Here is a 27,225-nt window from a genome sequence, read left to right as displayed (position 1 = left end):
AAATAAATAACGGATGGGGTACGAGGGGGAGATGGGGCATTAGCAGAAGTTTGAGAAGTCAATTGACTTTGACTTCTCAAACTTCCACTAAGGAAAAGGAGAGGGAGAAAAAGAATGTGTGTATATAAATAGATAACGGAAGGGGTACGAGGGGGAGGTAGGGCATTAGCAGAAGTTTGAGAAGTCAATTGACTTTGACTTCTCAAACTTCCGCTAATGCCCCACCTCCCCCTCGTACCCCATCCGTTATTTATTTATATATACACATTCTTATTTTTTTCTCTCTCTCTCTCTCTCTCCTTTTTCTCCCTCTGTCCCCCTCACTATACCCCTTGCCCACCCTCTGGCCTTACCCCCCTCCCCCATTTCTTTCTCCCTAGGCCTCCTGTCCCACGATCCTCGCATATCCCTTTTGCCAATCACCTGTCCAGCTCTTGGCTCCATCCCTCCCCCTCCTGTCTTCTCCTATCATTTCGGATCTCCCCCTCCCCCTCCCACTTTCAAATCTCTTAATAGCTCTTCTTTCAGTTAGTCCTGACGAAGGGTCATGGCCCGAAACGTCGACTGTACCTCTTCCTATAGATGCTGCCTGGCCTGCTGTGTTCACCAGCAACTTTTATGTGTGTTGCTTGAAATTCCAGCATTTACAGATTTCCTCGTGTTTGCTTTCTCTGGGTGCTCTTGTTTCCTCCCATCCACAAAAATGGGTGTGTTGAGAAGTTACTTGGCGACTGTAAATCACCCCCAGTGCACTTGTAAATAGTGGAATCTCAGAGAGTTGATAACATTTGCAAATAATGGCTCATCAATTCAATTCGAAGCATACCTTGGACCACAGCCACTTTGCTCTCTCTACATAAAGCTCAGGTAGTCTCGATTCTCCTGCGTTAAGGAGGGCATTGTATGCAGTTTGATGATGTCCAGCTTTTCTGGCAACTCTGGCACTTTGTAGCCAGCATTCTCCAACCAACTTACTGTACTCAGCCCTAATAAAAACCAGATATTAATATTAAAAGAACACAAGTAGAAAATAATAGTAGACCACACTTTCTTTCATGTCTATCCCATAATTCAATATGATCATAATCAATATTCTACCTCAGCTCCACCTTCCTGCTATCCCCATATTAGCAGCATTTAACAATTCAGTAAATAATGTTGCCTCCTTTGAAAAGCCATGTCAAATACTTTTCCTTTAGTCCTGCATATGTTGTCCTTGCCTATTAACCACTCTCAAACTAATCAGGCCATTTCCAGGCTTCTGTTAATGACCTTCAAGTTATGAAATGTTCTATTAATACCTGGTATAGGTACTGCCACTGTCAGAAACCTGGGCTTTCAGTGTCAGTCTCCAACGAGCATACTGCTAAAACCAAACCAGGCAAACACAATGTTACAACACCCTGCATGTCTAACCCTCCCAAGGGTGCAATACATAATTTTCATGTAATTTTCACACAGCTGCTTTCCATAAAAGTCTCAAATTTAATCTATCTCAACTTCTAAATGTGGGTAACATAGGTTTCCCCTTTTTGCAGTGCTCAAATGATGAACAATCAATTCAAGAAATAACGTTTGGCCTCAACAATTTTTCCTGATGGTTTCTATGCCTTTTCACAAAAAAATTACCTTAGTTTTACGTACCTGCAGGTTTGAAAAACTACAATTAGCCATAAGCAGATATATGCAAATTTAATATCATTGTATAATTGATCCAGATTTGATACAGGCTTCATTAACCTGAGAAATTCGCTGTTAAAAGTTTTACTGCTCCGTTTCTGGACTAAATGTATCATTATTAAAAACTGTAAACAAAAACCGCCAACATACGTTTTATTAACACTGAGCAATGCTCTGCGCAGTGCCAAGACTGGCTCCTTTGTCCGAAAGGAATTCTGAGTCATTTCTAGACGAGCCTGCCAATCAAGATGATGCATGTGGTGTTCACTGTGGTCCTTTGACTGCTGATGAAACAGTTCTTTGACACTGTGTTCCAGCTCACATAACATATGCAGCCTAAATAAACAAAAAAAAAGCTTAATCAGATAATGAGATATTAACATCCCTGCATAAGAAATATCTGGAGTACTCTCTGTACCTGACAATGTACTCATAACCACGCTGATACGACCCTCGTTCAAAACTTGCTGCAGAGAGTGGCACTATCTGCTCCGCTCGGGTAATCTGCAGCTGCTCATAGAAACCCTCCACATTGCTCTGCTTAGCAAAAAGCAAAAGCTGGCCAAGTCGCTCGCTCCAAGTACAGGATTTCCACTCTAAAAGAAAAGCGCCAAAGTGCATATTATTTACTGTAATTTAAAGCAAAAGTTGTGATCTGAGCTGCATGACCATACAGAGGGTGCTTGCTATGATTTTTGAGGTTTGTGAACATTTCATGGATATTTGCTGTATCAGTTCTTGCAAAAGGAGAAATTTTCCAAAGTAAAGCAGCAAGAAATATTAAATTAGAATGCATTCTGGTTTTTGAGCTGTTTTCATTATGCTACAGAACAACATTTTTGGCAGGTTTTTGAGGAGCAGGATGAATTGCTACCATTCCAGTTCTGTGCTTTTAAGGTGTCTGATGAGGTGAGTATGGGACAAACTGAGCTGAAAAAAGCCACACCAGGAGATGTGTGTCAGTAAGGGTGGAGAGATAATTAGGTGATGATCTCTTTCTAGCATTTATGCTGGATTCGGTGTGTTATCCACAACTGAAGTCAACATTCTTAGTGCCACCCTAACACTTCTCCACTTCAAGGAGTAAAGGGTGACACACTCTCAAGGTGTTGAAGATGTTGTACCTCAGTGAAGGTTCTTTGAATCATTTCCTCCATCCACCTGGTAACTCATTGTCATGACTGGGCTCAGAACAGGTATTCAGACTCACGAGTCCGATGTGAATGAGATGAATGAGAGCTAAATGAGTGTAACTGGGGGCTCAGTGGATGTTGCCCTGGGAGAAGACAATAAAGTTGGTTTGTTTATTCTGCTCATGGATTAGGAATATTGAAGGAATTGCTCCACTGCTTGCCAAAGGGAAACACATGACTCAGAAACTGATAGAAGGACAGGAATCTTCAAGAGCTTTGTGCTATAAGTATTGTTTGAATCCTATCTCTTCTTCAGTGAGCCTTATTGTGAACCTTTGTTATTGGAGGGTGATATTATACAGCAGATGGAGGTAGGCAGAGGAAAATTTCTAATCCTGTGTACTTCAGTGAACAAGCACATATATACATAAACATCGCCTACAGTAAATCATCAAGGTTGATACATAAAGCAGGAGTGATCTTGGTTGTGCAGTGGAGGTGACATGCATTGAATAGTTTCCCATTTAGCCGGAAAATTGGTGATTGCAGCATTGTGACAAGAAGGATTGAAACATCTTGGATGATGATGCAGACTTGCAAAATAGAAGTGTGCACTTAGATGGGGAATTTTGTCCACTGGTTAAGGTCGTGGTTTTCAAGTCATCGTGCAACAAACTCAAATGGGGAAGAACTTCTGCAGCTTGTCAAAATTGAAAAGGATGCTCTAATAATCTTATTGAATGAAGTTCACAATATCCTTTCCCATCACTGGCCCATAAAACATCATCCCACTCAAAATCTTTTAAAAAAGTATTTTCAATTTCAACATTATTCCAAATCCTTACTTAGAAGTTCCTGAAACAGAGCTTGATTCATTCCTTAAAATATTTCATTAATTAGAATCACAGAACACGGGAGGAAGGAATTTCATCCATCAAATTTGATCCACATCTTTCAAGGAGCAATCCATCATACTATACATATTATCACAATTTTTGTCCACAAGTTACTTATCCAATTCTCTTTCGAAGATTAGTTTTGTATCCACTTTTACCACCACCTTAGATGGTAAGGTGGTAGAAGTAGATTACCTAATATGGTGATGGACACAGATTCAGAGTTACTACTGCAATTGCAATGCAATTTTTAATCAGAAAAGACTGGGAAACCTTTGCAGTAAAAAGAGGAGAGAAATATTAACCAACATTAAGGCCTGAATAAATATATATAGAACATTTCCTTAAAATGCTGTTTCCAAAAACAACTTCAACATTCACTCCTTAATGCTTAATACTTAGTTACTCCTTAATGCTTAATTCTAGTTTTATTTGGCCTCCTTTATTACCTGTGTTTACATAATTCTGTAGTGACTCCCACTGGGTCAATTTCCAGGCTGCCTCCACTCTGTAAGTGTTCAGTTCAGTGGCCCACTCAGGCCTGAAAGAAATAAGAGATTTGATTTGTTTGGTTAATATGTGGAATTTTCAACGTTATCGTAGATTAATTTATTAAAGGTTCATGGAAATCTTTTTAAATGATCTTACCTCTCTACTAGCTATTTTGTTTCAATAACATAAATACCTTAAGGTTCAAGGACTGAAATGTTACATATTCAAAATTCAAGATCATTTAATGTCATTTCCAGCGCACAACAAAATAATTGTTACTTTGGATCCAATGTGGCACAGAAAAAAAAACAAACACAATAATTGTAAAAAACAATAAATATCAATACATACGATAACTTATATACACAGGCTGATTGTATTTCCATAAACTGATGCTTGGCACAGGAGTGTCTGTACATAAAGTGGCTGACAGGAAATTATAAAGTAGTGGTTGTAGGGGCCTGTGGAGGGATGGGTTAGTGGGTGGAGGTGGAGGTTTACTGCTTGAGGAAAGTAACTGTTATTAAGTCTGGTGGACCTGCCATGGATGCATCTGTAGAATGACATGAGTGTAGACGTGCGTAGTCCAGCTCTCTTCAGCCTCCTAAGAAAGTAGAGACCACGGTGATCTTTCTTGATTGGGTAAGATGTGTTCTGGGACAATGAGAGACTGTGTGATATGTGCACTCCCATCTCCTTTGTCTTCTTGACATTGAGGAAGAGGTTATTTGCCTGGCAGCAGGCCTCGAGCTCTTCCACCTCCTCTCTGTAGGCTGTCTCATCATTGTTGGTGATGAGCCCCATCACTGTCATGTCATCAGCAAAACAAACAATCTGAGTTGAGAGTTAAAGGGCAAAAGTTTAGGGGTAACATGAGGGGGAACTTCTTTACTCAGGGAGTGGTAGCTGTGTGGAACAAGCTTCCAGCAGAAGTGGTTGAGGCAGGTTCGATGTTGTCATTTAAAGTTAAATTGGATAGATATATGGACAGGAAAAGAATGGAGGGTTACGGGCTGAGTGCAGGTCGGTGGGAATAGGTGAGAGTAAGAGTTCGGCACAGACTAGAAGGGCCGAGATGGCCTGTTTCCGTGCTGTAATTGTTATATGGGATATGATTACTCTGGTGTTTGGCTGTGCAGTTATGTGTGAGCAACGGGCTCACCACAAGACCCAAGGGCTCCCGTGTTGATGACGATGGAAGGAAGGTACAGTTGTGCATCCTGACTTTGAGGTCTGTTGGTTAGAAAGTCCAACACCCAGTTGCACAGTGGTGTATTCAGACTGAGGAGTAGGAGTTTGTTCACCAAAGTCTGTGGTATGATACTGTTGAATGCCGAACTGAAATCCAGAAACACCATTCTGATATAAGTGTCCTTGTTTTCTAGGTATATCAGGGCCAGGTGCATGACAGATCTATGGCATCTGGCCCTGATACACCTACAAAACAATATACTTACTAACAGAACCGCACGATGACAGATGTGGTATCTGACATAAGAGTAGTTCTGACAGTAAACATATTGGTGAGTGTTCAAAGTTGCATCAATGGAGTTTTTGATATGTGGCTTGATATGAGTGAGTCAAGCTGTTGACACCTCAGTTTCATTTATGAATTGACCGTGGGTCTTCTTGGAAAAGAATAAATAAGTTTGTATAAGTTTGTATAAGATTAGTATTTCACAGGTTCACCAATTTTTCATTTTCAAATATATTGCATTTGCTTAGGGGTGACAATATTTTAGCTTGAGGAGTGAAATAAAATATCTTTTTGCTTTTTTTTTTACAATTTGTAATTTAAAAACTAAAATAAGAATTGCTGAAACCTCCCAGCATGTAACTTACATTTTAATATAACAGAAGTTATATTAATGTCAAATGTAATAATGTCAACTATAATAATGTCAAGTGTATGTGGATATAGTGAAAAGCTTTTGGTTGCATGCTATCCAGACAGATCATTCCATATATATGTACATAGAGGTAGTAAAAAAAATGCAGATTATAATACAGGTGGACCACCACAAATCTGGAATGGCTGGGATCTGTGCAGTGCCAGATTCGTAATCACAAGTGGTGAGGTTAGGATTAAATAAATTAACATCCCTAACCCACTTGATGTTCATCTCACACTTGCATAATGAAGAAAAAAGAAATGACAAATGAAAAGCAATTCTTTCCAAATTCATGTACTGGTCTGCCAGAGTCTACTGCACTCAGCAGCCATTTCACAAATAGGGAGTGATATTTAGCCTTCAAAGAGTGTAATATGCCATTGTCCAGAGGTGGAATTAATGATACAGAGTTAGGTGATGGGAAGATACTGTGAACATGATTCTTTACCGAGAGTTCTGCTTTTGGATGCACAGAGCAGTTACCTAAAATCAGAATTATCTTACCATTTTTGGCTAGACTGACAGAGTCACAGTGAGCTCTCGCTTCTAGAACAAAGTAATGTTCAAACCATTCCAGTGTAATGTCAGTTGTAATCCATCCTTTTTTGTTGGCACAGTAAATTACCACAAGCTGCTTTATACCTTTGAAAGCTCTGGGACTAACAACTTACACCTTACTTCAAGGAATACAAGGTGAATTGGTATTGTGTTTTAAATTATATCCTCCAAAGAAGCACCATGATGTCTCTTTTATAAACAATTTTTATTCCTGTTTATTTGTTTGTATAAAGAGAGAGCACACAAGAAACTACAACATTCAATTAATTGTTAGACTTACCCTTCACAATAATTGATGAACAAGTGGATTTGGCTACCAAACAGAGCTTTGTTAAAAATACAAAACTCACTAATATGAAATTACCCCAGCAAGTTTAACTATTCCATTAGCAATAAAATAAAAAGTTGAATAAACAAAGACTGTACCTGCTTGCAAGCACTCCATTAACCTGAGTTAGGACTGTAGACAGCTGGCCAAGCCCAAGCATAGATTTCATCAATCCATGGTAATGAATGATCTGATTCAAGACAAAAGAATGCAATTTTAGATAATCTCTTCCAATAATCATATATAACATTCATAAGCATTATTTTTCTTACAGTGATCACACACAGTATGTATACCTCCACAATTAAATGATTTAGATCACAATAATGTGGTACCTTATTCATCTAATTAACATGGGGTGTTGGATTTTCTGAAATAAAGAACACCAAACAGATGAAAAGCAAAGTGACCTGAGGAATTATCATTCACACCAGCGGACCTCCAAATACTTGTTGAGAAAAGGTGCTCCTCGGGAATATCAAGTCAAGTCAAGTCAAGTCACTTTTTATTGTCATTTCGACCATAAACTGCTGGTACAGTACACAGTAAAAACAAAACAACGTTCCTCCAGGACCACGGTGCTACAAGAAACAACACAAAACTACACTAGACTAAGTGAGACAACACAAGGCTACACTAGACTACGTAGGACAACACAAAAACTACACTAGACTACAGACCTACACAGGACTACATAAAGTGCACAAAACAGTGCAGGGCAGTACAATAAATAATAAACAAGATAATAGGCACAATAGAGGACAAATTACAATATAATAATAAATGATATAGATGTCAGTCTAGTCTCTGGTATTAAGGAGTCTGATGGCTTGGGGGAAGAAACTGTTGCATAGTCTGGTCCTGAGAGCCCGAATGCTATTGTAACTTTTTGCCAGATGGCAGGAGGGAGAAGAGTTTGTATGAGGGGTGCATGGGATCCTTCACAATGCTGTTGGCTTTACGGGTGCAGCAGGTGGTGTAAATGTTTGTAATGGCAGGAAGAGAGACCCCGATGATCTTCTCAGCTGACCTCACAATCCACTGCAGTATCTTGTGATCCAAGACAGTGCAATTCCCGAACCAAGCAGTGATGCAGTTGCTCAGGATGCTCTCGATACATCCTCTGTAGAATGTGGGGAGGATGGGGGGGTGGGAGATGGACTTTTCTCAGCCTTCGCAGAAAGTAGAGATGCTGCTGTGCTCTCTTGGCTATGGAGCTGGTGTTGAGGGACCAGGTGAGATTCTCCACCAGAAGTCAACAACCATCTCTTTTGTTTTGTTCATTCAGAGTCAGGTTGTTGGCTCTGCACCAGTCCGTTAGCTGCTGCACCTCCTCTCTGTATGCTGATACAGTCGTGTCATCGGTGAACCTGATGACATGATTCGAGCTGTGTGTTGCTGCACAGTCGTGGGTCAGCAGAGTGAACAGCAGTGGACTGAGCACACAGCCGTGGGGGGGCCCCCGTGCTCAGTGTGATGGTGTTGGAGATGCTGCTCCCGATCCGGACTGACTGAGGTCTCCCAGTCAGGAAGTCTATGATCCAGTTGCAGAAGGAGGTGTTCAGGCCCAGCAGTTTCAGCTTTCCAATCAGTTTCTGAGGAATGATTGTGTTGGATGCTGAACTGAGGTCTATGAACAGCATTCGAACGTATGTGTCTTTTTTGTCCAGGTGGGTGAGGGCCAGGTGGAGGGTGCTGGCGATGGCGTCGTCTGTTGAGCGGTTGGGACGATACACAAACTGCAGGGGGTCCAGTGAGGGGGGCAGTGAGGGTCTTGATGTGCCTCATGACGAGCCTCTCAAAACACCTCATGATGATGGATGTGAGTGCAACAGGACGGTAGTCATTGAGGCAGGACACTGAAGACTTCTTCGGCACGGGGACGATGGTGGTGGCCTTGAAGCACGTTGGAATGACGGCGCTGCTGAGGGAGGTGTTGAAGATGTCAGTGAGAACATTTGCCAGCTGGTCTGCACATCATAGGAAGATTCAATCACAATGAGAGAAAGATCACAGCTAAACTACATCCTATTTACCTGTGATCTATTTATGTGCGTATACCAGCAGATCCTCGTACAATAGATCTGTCTTTTGACCTTCATTGGCTATATTACCTCTCCTAGTGTTCTGGCTGTCATTTGAGAGTTTTGAAAAGGCAAGATGACAAATCTAGACAGCCAAGGTTATGTAGTTCAGTACGGTGTCAGTGCATGTACCCAATGAGCTAAAGGTTAGAAGAGGAACACCTCATATTCTGTCTAGTCACCAACTTGATGATATAAACATAGACTTTTCTAAATTCCAGCGACCACTGCCGTTACCTCCCTCCTTTTGTTTTCCCTCATTATGGTGGCCTTCTCCCCCCTTACTTTTCCCCTTCCCCACCTCATAACCTGCCCATCACCACTCTCCGGTTCCCCCCATCTTCCCTTTTTTCCCCTTAGTCCTTTGTTCTCTATCAGATTATTTCTTCTTCAGCCCTTTACCTCATCCGCCTATCATCTCCCAGCTTCTCACATCATTCCCTTTCATCATCCCTCCCCCACTCACCCAGCTTCCCCCTCACCTGGACTCATCTACCAGCTTGGACACCACTCCCTCACCCCACCATCTTTTTCTGGCTTCTACCTCCTTCCTTTCCAGTCCTGGTGAAGGGCCTTGGCCTGAAACATCAATTGTTTATTCCCCTCCATAGATACAGCCTGACCTGCTAAATTCCTCTAGCATTTTATGTGTGTTGCATTACAGAGACAATTTTTTTTTGTATAGGGTCTCTAAAACAATACTGATCTTCACAAATCAATGTTCAATTAAAATTTCTGGCTTTAATTTCATACCAAATGATTAAATTGCAGTTAACATGAAGATACTGCTGAGATCTTTTACTTTGGTATTTACCTCATCAGGTTCTAACTGAATAGCCCGGTCGTAGCAGGCAGTAGCATCTCTCAATAGTCCACTGCTCTCATGTTCTAAAATTTGTTCTCTGAGAGATGGTTCTCCTTTACGGATTGCACTAACTCCAGCCACTCCATCTGCTTCATGCATTGCTGCATATAGCTTCTGCATTTGGAACAAGAACATTTCTTCAATGGTCAGTTGCTACTTGTAGAAGTAATTTTCATTTCTTTCTATTAACTTTATCACCACTGCCTTTTAAAAGACAATGTTTTTGTCATTATACATTTATCAAATATGTGATTAATCTTCTATTCATTGAGAATAATGTAACAAAATACATGTTACATTGTTCATATTAAACAGAAACCACTGAAAACATTAATAAAGCAAAGTCTATGAAGAGGAATTAAGAGTTACTTTAAATAAAATATGCAATAAACAACATTCCTTTAAAGATGATAAGACCACATTCAGAGAGAAGAATGCATAGCTTTTGTAGATTATTATGAGAGATATTTTGAACTCTGATACATAATAACAGACTTCTTTCTCGATTACTACTTATCTACTCTTTTGACCTGCAAAAATCCAAGGTGTTGCTGAATGTTCTCTTTCTTTTCTGCAATAAAAGACTCAAAGTGCATCACCGCACGGGTATAAGCTTTGGAACGAAAAGAAGCGATGGCAAGCACATCCTGGGGTATGAGGTCCAGAAAGGAGGTGACATTTTTATATTCTTTATACTCTGAGCTTGAAACTGCAAAAAACAAGTATAGCTTCATGAAAGGCAATTACATTTTGTCAAAATAATGTTCATCAAATTTCCAAAGCTACATCCACAGATCTTGCTCAAATGAAATCTTTCATTCAGCTTCACCACATTAGCATACAAGGATCTAAAGTGAGACTAATCAAGGCAAATATTGCACTCATCAACTACAATCCTTAACATAAGGCAAAATTTGTGTGATATGTTGTTATTAAATTATGAATGCAGGGTTTATTCTAAAAAAAAATCCTTCCTCCTACCCATTTCTAAGCCAAGAATATATCAACACCACTATACCAATTAGTCAATTTATTCACACATTTGAAACTTCTAAGGTAATGGTGAAACATCAGGCCATTTACATAACAAGAAGAAAATTTCTAGTATAGGCCACTTAAATCCACTGATATTCTCCATGGTAATTCAATGAAATCAAAATAATTTGTCAAAATATTTAAAAAGTGAAATCCTAAATTTCACCGTGCAAAATATTCATCCCTCAACAAGGAAGCTAGAAGAAAGATTTAATGTTGTATGAAAAATTTTAAATTCATTTAATACAATCTTGACCTAATTTTGGGAGGTTACAAACAAAATATTTCTTAGTTTTGGAAGAAAGAAAATTGGGTGATTTTGCTCTCTTTATACAAGGAAAAGAAATAAACATCAATCAGTGAAATTATTTTTCAATAAAAAGAGGAATAAAAAAAATCAAGAGTTGGATTAATTCTGGTCTGTAATCATTCTATGATATATCAATCAGGAGACACACAGGCAGAATTTGATAGTTGGGATTGAACTAGCCCTGAACCCTCACCACCCAGAAATCCCTCTTGGAGCTCAGTCAGTTATTTGGACCAGGCATTCTTTCTCTATATTGCTAGTCTTCTAGACTGCAACTAGGTCTTGAGAAGAGCAGTGGGGAGAGTGTCTGGTTTGTCCTGCTACAGGATTCAAGTGGCAACACTGGGGATATCACTGTAGCAGCAGAATAAGCAAATATTAAATTCAGGACTTCGTGTATCACCATATGGGCATGGAAAACTAGGATTACAATTCCAATTTCAACCACTTGAGAAAGTCAATACAATTCAGCACAATGGAATTCAGTAAAATTCCATGTAGTACAACATAAAAATTTACAAGGATTTTAAGCCAAGTCAAGAAGGAACTTAATGTTTGGCAAGATGTACACAGTACAAATAGTATGCACGTTAGAAAGACATGACCTAACACAAAAACATTATTTCTTTATGTATTCCATAAAGGAATAACAGATGCCTACAAGTAACTACATCATAACTTCTTCATAAACGGCATATTTTGGACTTTGTTGAAAGTCTTTTGAAGCATTTTGACTTCCTCACTGCTTTTTTTCTCAGGGTAGGATCAACCGCTAGAAGACTCCATTTAATCTTGCACAGCATAATAATAAATAATACTGCTAGTTACTTAAACCCATTAATCTGAAATTGTAAACATAAGTTATTCCATATTTAATTAAATGTTTGATATCCTCATTTTGAAATAGCTACCAACAAAGCCCTCAAACAATTTCTAGCTCTTGAAGAACAATCAGAGTTACATTACTTTTAAGAACTCACCATTGGGGCCCCCTCTGTCCTTGCTGGATCGGCTTCCACTTTTCTCAGAACTGAGAGCCTGAAGTGTGTGCCTCGACCACTGTGCAAGATGATCCAACATAGAAAAAACAGTCTGTGTACTCAACTGACTCAGATCTGATGCACTGTCCTGCAACCTCCTGTCCCAGGCTTCATCGTGTTTTAGGACAGCCATCATCTCAGAGTAGACCTGCCGCAGAAATAATATGTTAATCCACAAGATTTTAATGACCATTTGTTTTCAACTAGCTCAACTAATTTAATTAGATTAAGTGCGAAGGTAACACTATGATTCATTTCTTCTATGGTCAGCATTTTAATTCCTAAATTGTCAATAGGTTCAAGAAAACAATAAACTTTAAATAGACAATTTCACAAATTGTCCACAGCAAATTAAACAACTATAAGGTTCTTGTTTACAATAAGATTGATTCATTATATTGCTTATATTCTACAGCATTTACCCAATTTTGCTATATATACCAGAACTAAAACAAAATGTAAACTTTAATTAAAATACATTTTAAAATACTAGCTTCAAAGATCACTCTAATATTTATTTTCAGATAGTTCTGTGCTATGATACCAAAAAGATATTTTTTCTTTAAATTATTTTTGTAAATAGACCTTATCCCATAATTTCCTGCAAAAGATCAGCAATTTAAACTGTCTACTGGTTTAGAATGTACTCTTGTTTTTTACCCTCAGCCAAACACTGTACAGTGAACAGTGACATGGATCGGGTCAAACTTCACAGCATTTTTATACACTACAGTAAGGAAAACGGCATTAAATAGTGCAACTGAATAACCTTTGAAATATGAATATTGTCTAGAATTGTCTTTTCTTTCTATTCTCAAAGCTAGTTGAGTAACAAACTGCCTTTACTATTATGGTACTTGTGCAAAACAAAAGCAGAATGATGATTTTTGTAATGAACTGAGAATTCTGTGTAGTTGCCAGCTTTTCCAAACTGTTATGAGCTACTCACTTCATGTTGATCTTCTTCATTACATCCAAGTAAAACATAAACTAGAATATGAGGTAGCAGATAGATCGTCACTTTGAAGTCATGTTTCATGATAAAACTGCAACAATCAAAGACTTTCCCAGCTAGTTCATGTCGAACCTTTAAAAGAATACCCAGATATTACACTTCGAGCACAATGTAATGTCGACTATTTTTTGCTTAAAACATCTTAACTTCAAATGATTTTAACAGGTTCTTTCTAAAAATTCAAGCTGAACTCTAAACATATTGATTAGCTACAGAACGATAGCTATCACAGGCAGAGACTTTATATGTTTCAACTTTAGAGTGCAATGTATTACTATAGTTCCTTAACGTTGTTATAGCTGGGGTTGGAGTGGGGTTAAGCTCCCTCTACCCATTAAATGCTCCCAATGGTGTGCATCTCAAATAGTCTCTGATACCCGTCCAGCTCCTGACCTTCAAGTGTGGCTTAGCTGCTCAGCCCGGCGGAACTGCTTCTACTGACAGGAGCAAAGGTGGGTCACTGGCGCCTTAAAACCAGTCAGTTCAGGAAGATGGATCTCATCAGGCATGGTTGGCAGCTCATCCAGGAGAAGGAAAACTCTAATCTCAAATCTCTGCTGCCTTGCGGCTATACCCACTCATTGAGAAGGCTTTGAGAGTAAGCCCCAAGGGAAAATCCTAAACTGGAATCCCTAAGGCAATCCTTCAACGTTTGACCAACAACTCCTGTGACGCTGCAGGTGCCAAACTACATTGGTGTTTGCCATTCCTTTCGCTTATCAGCTGATGGAGAGGGGGAGAAGCCTGCTGTACGGGCAACTGCTTGCTCTCCATATCATACTATCCCAGCTTGCATATAATGTAGACAGCTAGGACGCAGCATCCATGGTTGACCCCGCCTAACAGAGGATGTCACATATTACTACACAAGACATAGGTCGGAGGGGTAGGAAGGAAAACATGATAAGGGCCATCAGCTAATCATATTATTTCCAACCAATAATGTGAAAGGAACAGACGTAGTGTTAACTCAGATGCAGTTTTAATAACTTAATGGTGCTTCTCGAAAAAAATGTCAAGCTGCATTCAAAAGACCATTTTGAACGTGGATGCACAAACAAGGTGGTATATTACTGCTCTCTCCATCAAATGAGAACATTTTTCAGTTCAATAATATTAAAAGATCTATCATTGGCAAAAGATTTAACACAACACTACGTCCTTTACGTATATATGAGGAGAAGGCAAGACAGATGCAAGACTAATTTGTTATTAATCCAATATCAACATTCTCACCTTTGTTGTCAGGTAGCCAGCCCATGTTGCTGACCACTCCGCAAAATTTCTGTCATGCTTACCAAGGTAAAATGGCTTCTTAATGCTGACCCAGTCCCAAGTCTTCTGAGAACTTTTATACCTTTAAAAGGACAAGTGTATTTTAAATAAATAGATCTGCTATATCCACGTCTCTCAATAATACATTTATTTTCAATCAATTATTGTGAGGCTTTTTTCTTACACAGCTACTGGCAACATATTTATGTTCCTATCCAATAGCCACACTGCAGGAAGGATGTGGAGTAAATGTATAAGGTACAGACCTTCACCAGGATGTTGCCTGGATTGGAGAGGTTTGGCTAGAAGGAGAGGTTGGACAACTCTGCATAATTTTCTCTGACATGTCAGAAGCTGAGATGAGACCTGATATAAGTTTATACAGTAAAATTAGGACAGGCACTTTTAGTGAGAATCTTTCTGCCAGGGTGGAAATGTCACAAATTCCAGAGGACATAGATTTAAGGTGAGAGGAGAAAAGTATAAAGAAGATTTGTGACAAAAGCTTCTTTCCCTACGGTACAGTGGTAACCACCAGTGAAGGTGGTAGAAGCAGATGCAATAGCAACATTTAAGGGCCATTCAGACAATCACATAAACAGGCAGAGAACATGGAGGGACAGAGACCACTGCAAGCAGCTGGAGCTAACTTAGACTAACATCATGGCCAATGCCGACTCTGTGGGCTAAAAGGCCTACTCCTATACTGCTCTGCTGTATGTTCTATGTATATATTATCTATTAGAATTATTTTCCCCTCTTGAAAAGGAATGAAATGTTTTCTCTTTCAAATATTTATTCAACTTGACTGCAGGAGGAAAATGCCAGAGGTCCTCATTAGGGGATCAGAGGTGGAGAGAGTCAACAACTATAAATTCCTTGCCATTATCCTATCAGACGACCTGTCCTGGGACCAGTACCTAAGTACCATCACAAAGAAAGTGGAGAGGATCTGGACTGTTTGTATCACTGCCTAATAGAAACACCAATGCCCAGGAAGTGGTGGATACAGTCACAGGAAAAGCCCTCCTCACCATTGAGCACATTTACAAGGAAGCATTTACAAGGAAGCAGCATCCATCATCAAGGAACCCCACCATCCAAGGTCATGCTCTCTTCTCCTAACTACCATCGGGCAGGAGGTACTTTAGGTCCCACACCACCATATCAGGAACAGTTATTACCATTAGGCTCCTGAATCAGCATGGATAACTTCACTCACCTCAACTCTGAACTGATTCCACACCCTACAGGCTCACTTCCAAGGGCTCTTCAACTAACTTTCCCAGTATTGTTTGTTTGTTTGTTGTTAGTTAGTTAGTTATTTATTTACACAATTTAACTCCTCTTGTTTAATCAGACTTTGTTTATGTAAAGTTGTTATAAATTCTATCAAATTTCTTTATTTTCCTGTAAATGCCTTCAACAAAATGAATCTCAGGGTAGTATATGACGATAATAAATTTACTCTGACTTTTGGAAGACTACTAATGGAGCACTATCCAACACTACAGGTTTATCAGGCAATGCAAATGAAATCCTAACCACTTCAGTGAATAATTTTCCTTTATGTTATTTCAGGATATTTAAATAATCATCTCCAATCTGAACCTTCAGCCACTAGAAAAGAAAAAATATTTTTCTTTTATTTTCTGTACTCTGTCAAAACTCATTATGATTTAGAACAACATTATCACACCTCCTCTTAACCTTCTCTGTTAAAATTAACTATTCTATTCATCCACATGACTGCAATCTCTTCCAAGTCCTCCCTAAAAGCATTGGGTTCTGAAATGCGGTTATTAGAATGAAACACAATTCTACAAAATGGGACCAAACAAGAACTGTATTTAGAGTTTGCATGCTTTGCATCTTCTGATAATAAAACATTGGGAAGTTTGGGCTGTGATTGCAGTTAGCCGACCTTGCCACACTTCAAGAATTGAGCATAAACATAACTCATTCACTTCTTTTAAAATTGCACACTGAACTTTATCCATTTCATCCTTGTCATTTCCATCTACCTGTCTGTTTCTACTTCACTACCTTTCAAGGTTATTATGAAATGTAAAAATAGTTTATGGGTTCAAACAGTGAGCAAAATAAAATTTACTGTTACAAAGACAGAAGTACCACAAGTAGGTAAGCCTTATCACATGACTAGCAACTGTTATTGAGCTTGTTAACATTGAGAACTCTTGGCTGGGGGAGCTGAGCTGTAGAGACAGCAGCTTCCATCATATCCAACAGGAGATGAGAGTGACCACAGGATCTAGGTGGTCTGTCAAACATGGAATGGCTATTATCAGTTCCCAGAATGGTCTGCACTCATGGTTCTTTGAAAAAATTACATATATCTATGAATATTCATAGTCCAGAACCATGACTTGCTATAACAAATCAACACTCTATGTGGTACATCAAGCAGGATACTGATGTAAATATAGTGCCATTTCAGTGGTTGGACTCTAAAATCAGTCTTCCAGTGCAATTCATCAGAGACACAATAAAGAAGTGGAAATAAAAAATGGGAGAATAAAGAAATAGAAAGAGAGAAAGAAATAAAGCCTGAAAACTGCTGAGGTGAACAACTTTGGTACAGCAAAATTGCTTGAAGAAATGCCGTTTTGCATGATAAAAGAAGATTAGATTACCTTGTGTTTAGATGCGGCTCCAGTATTTCCTGTACGTGCTCTGGAAAACTCCTCCACAATCTGCGCCCTGGACAGTCGGTCTTTCCTTCCTTGCAGTTATATAACTGTAGCAGTTCCTAAAAGTTCAATGTTATTAATATTTAACATAACACAACCAAAATTAGCGAAACACAACTATTGTAATTTATCAAGCAATGTTCTTATAGTTCCAGCAGCTTCTGTTTATGAGATGTTTCCTTGGATGGTAGTGGATCCAATTGAGATAATGAGAATTTCATGTTTGGCCCTAGAAACAAACGTTACAAGTTCTAAATCCTGGAACTACAGACCAAATAGTAGTTTGGTACTTTCACCAGAAGGACTATGAGTTAAAGTGGTGGCTCAGCATCAGCTTTTTAAGGGTACAGTGAACGGTTGGGCCTGAAAGTTAATGAACAGAGAAGTTGGGGTAGCAATCCAAGATGCCCTGAAAGTGGCAACACAACTGCACAAGAGTGTAAAGAAGGCAAGAGGCATGCTTGCCTTCAGCGGATGGGGTGTGACATATATGAATTGGAAGGTCATGCTGAAATTTACCAAACCATTGGTTTGGCCACTCTTGAAATATTGTGCAGTTCTATAGGAAGGACGAGATTGTGCTGGAGGATGTGCAGGAGTGACTCCCCAGGATATTTCCTATACTGGAGGACTTTAGTTACATGTAAAGATTGGATAGGCTAGGTTTCTTTTACCTCAAGTGAAAAGTACTGACAAATGAGTGGAACATATTTAAAATTATGAGAGGTATATGAGATACAGACAGGGTAAATTGTAAGGATTCTTTTTCTCATCATTGTAGTGTTGCCTAAAGCAAGAGGGTATAGCTTTCAGGTGAGAGGTAGGACATTGAAAGGGGAAAACCTTTCCACACAGAGATCTTAAAATCTGGAAAGTGATCCCACAGGAAGTGGTGGAGGCAGCTGCAATAACAATTCAGAGGAACCAAGACAGCATGAAGCAACTGAGAGTATGAGACCCCCCCCCCCACCTGGATAGGACGCCAGTCTATCGCGAGGTTAACCCCCAGCATTTTTGCCAGTACCTATTCTCAGCTGGGTAGACTGGAGCATTGTGTGGTTTAGTGCCTTGCTCAAGGACACAGATGCTGCCTCGGCCAAGGCTCAAACCTACGACTTCAGATCGCTAGTCCAACACCCTAACCACATGGCCACGCGCCACACAAAATGAATAACGTTCTACTGGAACCAACATGAACTTACCTCTGAAATGTACATTATAAATAAGTGCTATTTTAAAGGGTTTTTTTTTACACTGTTTTGGCTAGATAGAACCATTCCTTTTTACAGAACATTTTTCCCCTAAAGTTGCTTGTGGTTGAGCCCACTAAGAGGAAATACAATTCGGATTGGGTGTTGTGTAATGAACTGCAGTTGATTAGAGAGCTTAAGGTAAAGGAACCCTTAGAAGGCAGTGATCTTGATATGATAACATTCACCCTGCAGTTTGAGAGGGAGGAACTAAACTCAGGTGTATCAGTATTACAGTAGAGGAAAGAGAACTACAGAAGCATGAGAGAGGAGCTGGCCAGAGTTGATTGGTGACACTGACAAAGATGACAGCAGAACAACAATGGCTGGAATTTTTTTGGGAGCAATTCAGAAGGTGCAGGGTAGATACATTCCAAAGATGAAGAAGTTTTCAAAAGGGAGGATGATGAAACCGTGGCTGACAAAGAAAGTCAAAGACAGATGAAAGCAAAAGAGAAGGCATATAGTACAGCTAAAAATATTGGGAAGTTAGAGGATTGGTAAATTTTCAAAAACCAACAAAGCCATAAGGGAAAAAAAAATGAAATATTGAAGGTAAACAAGAGAAAATCTGCAGATGCTGGAAATCCAACCAACACACACAAAATGCTGGAGGATCTCAGCAGGCCAGGCAGCATCTATAGAAAAGAGTACATAGTCAACATTTCAAGCCAAGAACCTTCATCAGGACTGGAGAAAAAAGAAGTCAGATTAAGAAGATGGCGAAGGCAGGAAAAAATACAAGGTGGTAGATGATAAGTGAAACCAGGAGAGGGGGAGGGGTGAAGTAAAGAGCTGGGAAGTCAATTAGCGAAAGAGATAAATGGCTGGAGAAGAGGGAATCTGATGGGAGATGACAGAAGGCCAAGGAAGAAAGGGAAGTGAAGGAGCACCAGAAGGCAGGTAAGGGAATATTGTGAGTGAGGAAAATGGGAATGGGAATGAGAATGGTGAAGGAGAGGGGCGGCAATTACCAGAAGTTCAAGAGATCGATGTATATACCATCAGGTTGGAGGCTACCCAGAAGGAATATAAGATGTTGCTCCTCAACCTGAGCGTGGCCTCATCACGGCAGTAGACGAGGCCATGGACTGAAGGTAAGCAAGCCAATAATATGAAAGAGGATACCGAAAGCCTTTTCAGATATATAAGCAGCAAAAGAGAGAAGAAAGTGGATATCAGGCAGTTGAAAAATGGCAATGGAGAGGTAGTAGTGGGGGACAAAGAAACAGCGGGCAAATTTAAGTATTTTGAATCAGTCTTCACTGCGCAAGACACTAGTAGTATGCCAGAAATTCCAGAATGTCAGTGGTCAGAATTGAGTGTAGTTGCTATTACTAAGGAGAATGTGCTTGGGAAGCTGAAAGATCTACAGGTAGATAAGTCACTTGGACCAGATGGACTACACCCCAGGGTTCTGAAAGAGGTAGCTTGAGAGGCTGCGGAGACACTAGTAATGATCTTTCAAGATTCTGGAATGGTTCAGAGGACTGGAAAATTAAAAACTTTACTCCGCTTTTTAAGAGGGGAGGGAGGAAGAAGAAAGGAAATTATATGCCAGTTAGCTTGACCTCAGTGGTTGGGAAGAACTTGAAGTCCCTTAGTAAGATTGAAGATTTGGAGTACTTAGAAGCACATGATAAAATAGGCCAAAGTCAGCATAATCTTGTTAAGGGAAAATCTTGCCTGACAAATCTGCTGGAATTCTTTGAGAAAATACCAGGTAGCATTGACAAAGGAAAGTCAGTGGACGCTGTGTACTTGGATTTTCAAAAGGCCTTTGACAAGGTGCTGCACAGGAGCTGCTTAACAAGATAAGAGCCTGTGGTATTACAGAAAAGATACTAGCAAGGATAGAAGCTAGTTTGGCCCGAAACATCAACTCTACTCTTTTCCATTGATGCTGCCTGGCCTGCTGAGTTCCTCCAGCATTTTGTGTGTGTTGCTCGGGTTTCCAGCATGTGCAGATTTTCTCTTGTTTGAGCAAGGATAGAAGATTGGTTGATAGGCAGGAGGCAAAGAGTGGGAATAAAGGGAGCCTTTTCTGGTTGGCTGCCAGTGACAAGTGGTGTGCCGCAGGGGTCTATGTTTGGACCGCTTTTCACCTGTTGTCAATGATTTGGATGACAGAATTGATGGCTTTGTGGCCAGGGCTGTGAAGATACAGGGCTTAGAGGAGGGACAGGTGGTATTGAGGAAGCAGAGTCTGCAGAAGCACTTAGGCTGGGAGAATGAGCAAAGAAGTGGCAGATAGAATATAGCGTAGGAGATGTATGGTCATGCACTTTGGTAGAAAGAATAAAGGTGAAGACTACTTTCCAAATGAGGAGAAAAAGTGCCTAGGGACTTGGCAGTCCTTGTACAGGATTCCTTAAAAGTGTAACTTGCAGGTTGAGTTGGTGGAAAGGAAGGCAAATGCTAAGATAGCATTCATTTCAAGAGAATTAGAATATATAGTGGCTATAAAAAGTACTCACCTGCCTTGGAAGTTTTCATGTTTTATTGTTTTACAACATTGAATCACAGTGGATTTAATTTGGCTTTTTTGACACTGATCAACATAAAAAGATACTTTCATGTCAAAGTGAAAACAGATCTCTACAAAGTGAACAACAGGAATTCTGCAGTTGCTGGAAATTCAAGCAACACACATCAAAGTTGCTGGTGAACGCAGCAGGCCAGGCAGCATCTCTAGGAAGAGGTACAGTCGACGTTTCAGGCCGAGACCCTTCGTCAGGACTACAAAGTGATCTAAGTTAATCATAAATATAAAATACAAAATAATTGATTGCATAAGTATTCGCCCCTTTCAAGTCAGCATATAGTAGATGCACCTTTGGCAGCAATTACAGCCTTGAGTCTGTGTGAATAAGTCTCTAACAGCTTTATACATTTGGACACTGAATTTTTTCCCCATTCTTCTTTACAAAACTGCTCATGCTCTGTCAGATTGCATGGGGGTCGTGAGTGAACAGCCCTTTTCAGGTCCAGCCACAAATTCTCAATTGGATTCAGGTCTGGACTCTGACGGCCACTCCATGATATTAACTTTGTTGTTTTTAAGCCATTCTGTGTAGCTTTGGCTTTATGTCTTACTGGAACACAAATCTTCTCCCAAGTCGCAGTTCTCTTACAAAACTGCATTAAGTTTTTCTCCAGGATTTCCCTGTATATTGCTGCAATCATTTTACCCTCTACCTTCACAAGTCTTCCAGTGCCTGCTACAGTGAAGCAACCCTACAGCATAATGCAGCCACCAGCATACTTCACAGCAGGGATAGTGTGTTTTTAATAGTGTGTGGTGTTTGGCTCATGTCTAATTTAGCATTTGGTCTAATGGCCAAGAAGCTCAGTTTTATTTTCTTCATACCTTTAACCTTCTTCCAGCTGATTTCAGTCTCCCACATGCCTTCTGGCAAACTCTAGCTAAAACTTCTTGTGAGTTTTTTTTCAAGTGGCTTCCTCTTTGCCACTCTCCGAAAAAGCTGTGACTAGTGAAGCACCTGGGCAACAGTTGTTTGTGCAGTCTCTCCCATCTCAGCCACTGAAGCTTGCAACTCCTCCAGAGTTGTCATAGGTCTCTTGGTGGCCTCCCTCACTAGTCCGCTTCTTGCAGGGTCACTCAATTTTTGAGGACGACCTGCTCTTGGCAGATTTACAGCTGTGCCATATTCTTTCCATTTCCTGATGAGTGACTTAACTGTATTCTAAGTGATATTCAGTGACTTGGAAATTTTCTTATCTCCATCTCCTGACTTGTGCTTTTCAATAACCTTTTCACGGAGTTGCTTGGAGTGTTCTTTTGTCTTCATGGTGTAGTTTTTGCCAAGATACTGATTCACCAGCAGTTGGACCTTCCAGAGACAGGTGTATTTTTACTGCAATCATTTGAAATACCTTGATTGCACACGGTGATCTCCATTTAACTAATCATGTGACTTCTAAAACCAAATGGCTGCACAGTGATGATTTGTGATGGGGGAGGGTGAATACTCATAGTCATGCACTTTTTGTTTTAAATTTACAATTAATTTAGATCACTTTGTAAAGATCTGTTTTCACTTTGACAAGAAAGAGTATTTTTCCATTGATCAGTGTAAAAAGAGCCAAATTAAATCCACCATGATTCAACGTTGTGAAACAATAAAACACGAAAACATCCAAGGGAGGGGGTTAATACTTTTTATAGGCACTATATAAGCAAGGATGTAATGTTGAGATTTTATAGGAAATTTGTCAGACCACTTTGAGTATTTTGAGCAGTTCTGAGCCGCTTAACTAAGACATCCTGCCATCAGAGATGGTCCAAAAGGAGATTCATGAGAATGATCCCTGGGATGAAAGGGTTAACATATGAGGAGCATTTGATGGTTCTGAGCCTGTATTTGTTGGAGTTTTGAAGAATGAGGGGGGGATCTCATTGAAACTTATCAGATATTGAAAGGCCGAGGGGATGATATTTCCTTTAGTGGGGGAGTCTAGGATCAGACAGCACAGCCTCAGAATAGAGGTATGTTCATTTAAGACAGAGTTGAGGAGAAATTTCTTAAGCTAGAGGTTAGTGAATCTGTGAAATTCATTGCCACAGATGTCTCTGGAGGCCAAGTCATTGGGTATACTTAAAGTGGAGGTGATAGGTTCTTGATCGGTCAGGTGTCAATGACTAAGGAGAGAAGGCAGGAGAATGGAGTTGAAAGGTATAATAAATCAGCCATGATGGAATGGCAGAGTAGACTCAATGAGCTGAATGGTCTAATTATGCTCCTACGTCTTATGATCTTACCAACAGATTTGAAAGCTGTCTGATTGTCTTTGCTGATGCTACAAGAGAAAATTATCTAATCTAATTAACTGTATTAGAATCCATGAAAACACATTCATGTTGTGAACTATTCACACTCAAATTTTCATTTTTTTGATTTTTTTGTATTAAAAATTATTTTTTGGAAAGAACAAATTATAAAGTACCCGGGTCAATTTCCCTCCCTATTACTCAACACAATTCTCTCCCAAAGGTTCGTATGGAAATTACCCAACCACATACCTGAATGGCATAAGCAGCTGAGTCCTGAGCTCGAACATTATCTGCATAAGCAAGGAACGCTCTTGTCAGCTCTACCAGCAAATAATGGGCAAAACTGGGGTCCTCCACACCGGCCTGTCAGAGGAATCATTACAAAACAAATATATATATTAATGGCAAATTATTCTTTTAATATTCAACTAACCTTATTTAATCTCTAGAAATTCAGTTCAGTTGTAACTAAGTCATAAGTAATTCATTATATTTTTTAAAAGAATTCAGCAGCAGTTATAAGCTGACTTTAAAATAATCTCAATTCAAGCTGTTCAGTCCATTATGCTGATAAATGTTCAAACTATCTGAGAATTGAATCTTAACAACGTATTACCTGGATTCCTTCTGTTTACAAAATAAAATTTACACAATAAGAATCGTCAACCAATATTTTTTGCCCTTCTGAGGATTTCTCAATTAAAAGCCCAACCAGCTTTAAATTTCTAACTGCATAAATGTATTTGCACTAGTTTTAAATTTCATGCAAAATGCATTACCATTATGCCTCTTCATATCTGTTACTGTTTGTGTCATTATTTTTTACACTTATGGGATTTGTGCCATTTGCAGACTTTAAAAAAGTACCTTGTAAAGTGAAGTTCAAGCCCAGATGAATGAAATATTTGCTGCTCTTTTCTTACAAATTATTAGCTGCACCGTATTTATCTAACAAATTACTAACTGTAATACTTGGGAAAGCTTTCCATTACCAACTTCTTTGACTTAAAAAAAACTTTTTAAAGAGTACCCAGGCTCTCACATTCCTTTAAAAACCTGACTATCAATCAAATGGACAAGCAGTTCACCACATATTATTGAGTTATATAGCAGAACAGCTCATCATGTCTATGCCTATGTCTATGAATATGTAGTACCTCTGTTTTCCAATCCCACCCTTCAGCACAATATCTGTTGTCCACTGCACCGCAGTGATTCAGGTGACCCAGATGCTAGTTAAATACCTGCTTGAGTACCTGCCTCCAACAGTTTCTCAGGCAGTGCTTTCCAGATTGCAACTATCCACTGGGTGAAAATGCTCTTCCTCAAATCTTCTCTGATCCTCTTATTCCTCACTTTAAATTTATACCTTCCATCACCTTAGACTCCTCTGCCATGGGGGAAAGTTCTCACTAACTACTTTGTGCTTCTCAATTTTGTATGCCTCTATGAAGTTCTCCCTTCAACTTAATGTGCTCCAGTGAAAACAAGCCAGTCATTCTTCATAAGTAAAACATTCCAGCTGAAGCAACATCCTAGCGAACCTCTTCTACAGTCAAATCACATTATTTCATTTTAAAATCTTTTTTATTCATTATTATTGAAGATCAACAAAAAAAATACATTAATCAAGTCAACATGTCAATATGTACAATGAGGAATTAAATTATCAAATAACTGATTAACAAAGCTAAACAATATATCAATAATAAGAAGAAAAAAAATAAAGTGTTAAAACTGTTCTTTTTTTGGAAAAAAGAAAGAAGGAAAAAAGAACTCCTACTAACTAAAACAAAAAAAAAACAAAAAAAACTTCATTAGGAGCACAGCCCTGGAGCTATACGCCATACAAGCTTCCATAAAAGAAAAACATCAATCCGCCAACTCAAATCCATTTAAACAAGAATCAGAAGGAAACCATCTTAATTAACTCAAAGCAGATGATAGTAGCAGGCAAAAGAACCCCACCTTTTCTCAAAGTCAAATCGAGGATCAAAAGTTCGACTTCTGATTTTCTCCAAACTAAGACATAGCATCACCCGAGAGAACCATTGTATCAAAGTGGGAGCAGTGGCATCTTTCCATTTCAATAAAATATCCCTTCTGGCCAATGCAATTACATGTTGGTCTGATATAGAAATACCATGAATATATTGAGGGATTATACCAAACAAAACTATCAATTTATTAGGTGGTAAATTAATTTTTAAAGCTTTAGAAATTGTAGAGAAAATAGATTTCCAGAACTGTTTCAATACAGAACACGACCAAAACATATGTGTCAATGTAGCTGTCTCAGTTTTACATCTATCACACTGACTATCAACATTAGGAAATATTTTAGACAGTCTCTCCTTTGTCAAATAGTAACGATGTACAATTTTAAATTGAATTAAAGAGTGACTGGCATAAATCAAAGAAGAGTTAACCAACTTCAAAATTCGCAACCAATCCTCTGTTATCAAGGTCATGTTAAGCTCTCTTTCCCAATCTTGCCTTTATCTTAAGTGAAGGATAATTGGACTGTTGTAATAGTAAATTATAAATTTTCCTAATAAAACCTTTCACTAAAGGATTTATTTTTAAAATACTGTCTAACAGGTCAGAATCCTGTATATATGGAAAATTACTTAAATATTCTTGTAAGAAATGTCTGACCTGAAGATATTGCAAGAAATGTGAGTACGAGAGAGAGTATTTAGTTACTAATTTCTATCAATCGGGCTCCTTGGAACAGATCCATGAAGGAATAGACTCCTTTATTCCTCCAAAGAAAAAGGATAGGATCACTTAGTGAAGGTTTAAATAAATAATTTTGATAAATTAAACTAAGAAGGTCAAATTTTTTGAGATTAAAAAAATTACGAAACTGGTACCAAATTTGTAATGACTGCTTAATCACAGGATATAAATTTAGATTAGAAATTTTGTTGTACAGGTAAAGAAGCTCCTAATAACGAAGTTAAGTAAAATTGTTTCACAGCTTTCAATTCCAAATCAACCCAAGGTGGTTGTTCATTTTTAATCAGCCCAATATAACCAAGAACACATATAATGTATATAACAGCCCAATAGTACATTCCTAAATTAGGCAGAGCAAGACCTCCATCCTTCTTTAATTTTTGTAAATGATATTTTCCAATTCTTGGTCTTTTATTATTCCAAACAAAAGATGAAATAATAGAATCAACCTGATCAAAAAACTTCTTAGTTAAAAAAATAGGAGTATTTTGAAATACATACAAAATTTTGGTAAAATCATCATTTTAACAGCATGAATTTGACCAGCTAACAAAAGTGTAAGTGGATTCCATCTACAAAATAATTGCTTCATAAAATCCACTAAAGGAACCAAATTAGCTCTATAAAGGTCTCTGTAATTTTTAGTGATAATAATACCTAAATATTTAAAGAGTCTGTAACTTTAAAAGGAATGTCATCATCTATAGAAGCAGAATCATTTAGAGGAAACAATTCACTTTTATGAAGGTTAGCTTATATCCTGAAAACTTTCCAAATTCATTTAATAATTTCAATAAACTAGGAATGGATTCTTCAGGTTTCGAAACATAAACTAAGAGATCATCGGCATAAAGGGAGCTGTTATGAATAGTCCCATTTATGGAAATTCCATGGATGTCTTTAGCTTCACGAAATGCAATGGCCAAGGTTCCAACACCAAATTAAATTACAGGGGACTTAACGGACATCCTTGTCTCGTACCCCGCGAAAGTCGTAAAAAAGGAGATCTGCAATTATTAGTAATAACAGTAGCATTAGGGCTTTTATATATCATTCTAATCCATTTATTAAAATTAGTACCAAAGTTGAATTTCTCTAAAATGTTAAATAAGTATTTCCTTTCA

General features: G+C 38.8%; 1 protein-coding gene across 3 annotated transcripts in view; it reads right to left on the bottom strand.

The window, feature by feature from the left end:
* atr (ATR serine/threonine kinase) overlaps positions 1-27,225 on the bottom strand; it is a 133,533-nt gene that overhangs the window by 30,151 nt on the left and 76,157 nt on the right. For all 3 annotated transcript variants that reach the window (XM_072255025.1, XM_072255024.1, XM_072255027.1), the window contains 12 exons: positions 23,609-23,722; positions 17,258-17,373; positions 14,565-14,685; positions 13,263-13,400; positions 12,254-12,461; positions 10,459-10,637; positions 9,878-10,042; positions 7,078-7,169; positions 4,159-4,250; positions 2,099-2,276; positions 1,831-2,016; positions 827-986 (listed from right to left, as the gene is read on the bottom strand). In XM_072255025.1, coding sequence (XP_072111126.1) covers positions 827-986; positions 1,831-2,016; positions 2,099-2,276; positions 4,159-4,250; positions 7,078-7,169; positions 9,878-10,042; positions 10,459-10,637; positions 12,254-12,461; positions 13,263-13,400; positions 14,565-14,685; positions 17,258-17,373; positions 23,609-23,722 — 1,749 coding nt within the window. The remainder of the gene's footprint in view (positions 1-826; positions 987-1,830; positions 2,017-2,098; positions 2,277-4,158; positions 4,251-7,077; positions 7,170-9,877; positions 10,043-10,458; positions 10,638-12,253; positions 12,462-13,262; positions 13,401-14,564; positions 14,686-17,257; positions 17,374-23,608; positions 23,723-27,225) is intronic.

This window comes from Mobula birostris, chromosome 4, assembly GCF_030028105.1.
Source record: "Mobula birostris isolate sMobBir1 chromosome 4, sMobBir1.hap1, whole genome shotgun sequence".
Lineage (NCBI taxonomy): Eukaryota > Metazoa > Chordata > Chondrichthyes > Myliobatiformes > Myliobatidae > Mobula > Mobula birostris.
The sequence above is the reverse complement of the archived record's forward strand: the minus strand, read 5'-3'. Positions and strand labels throughout refer to the sequence as shown.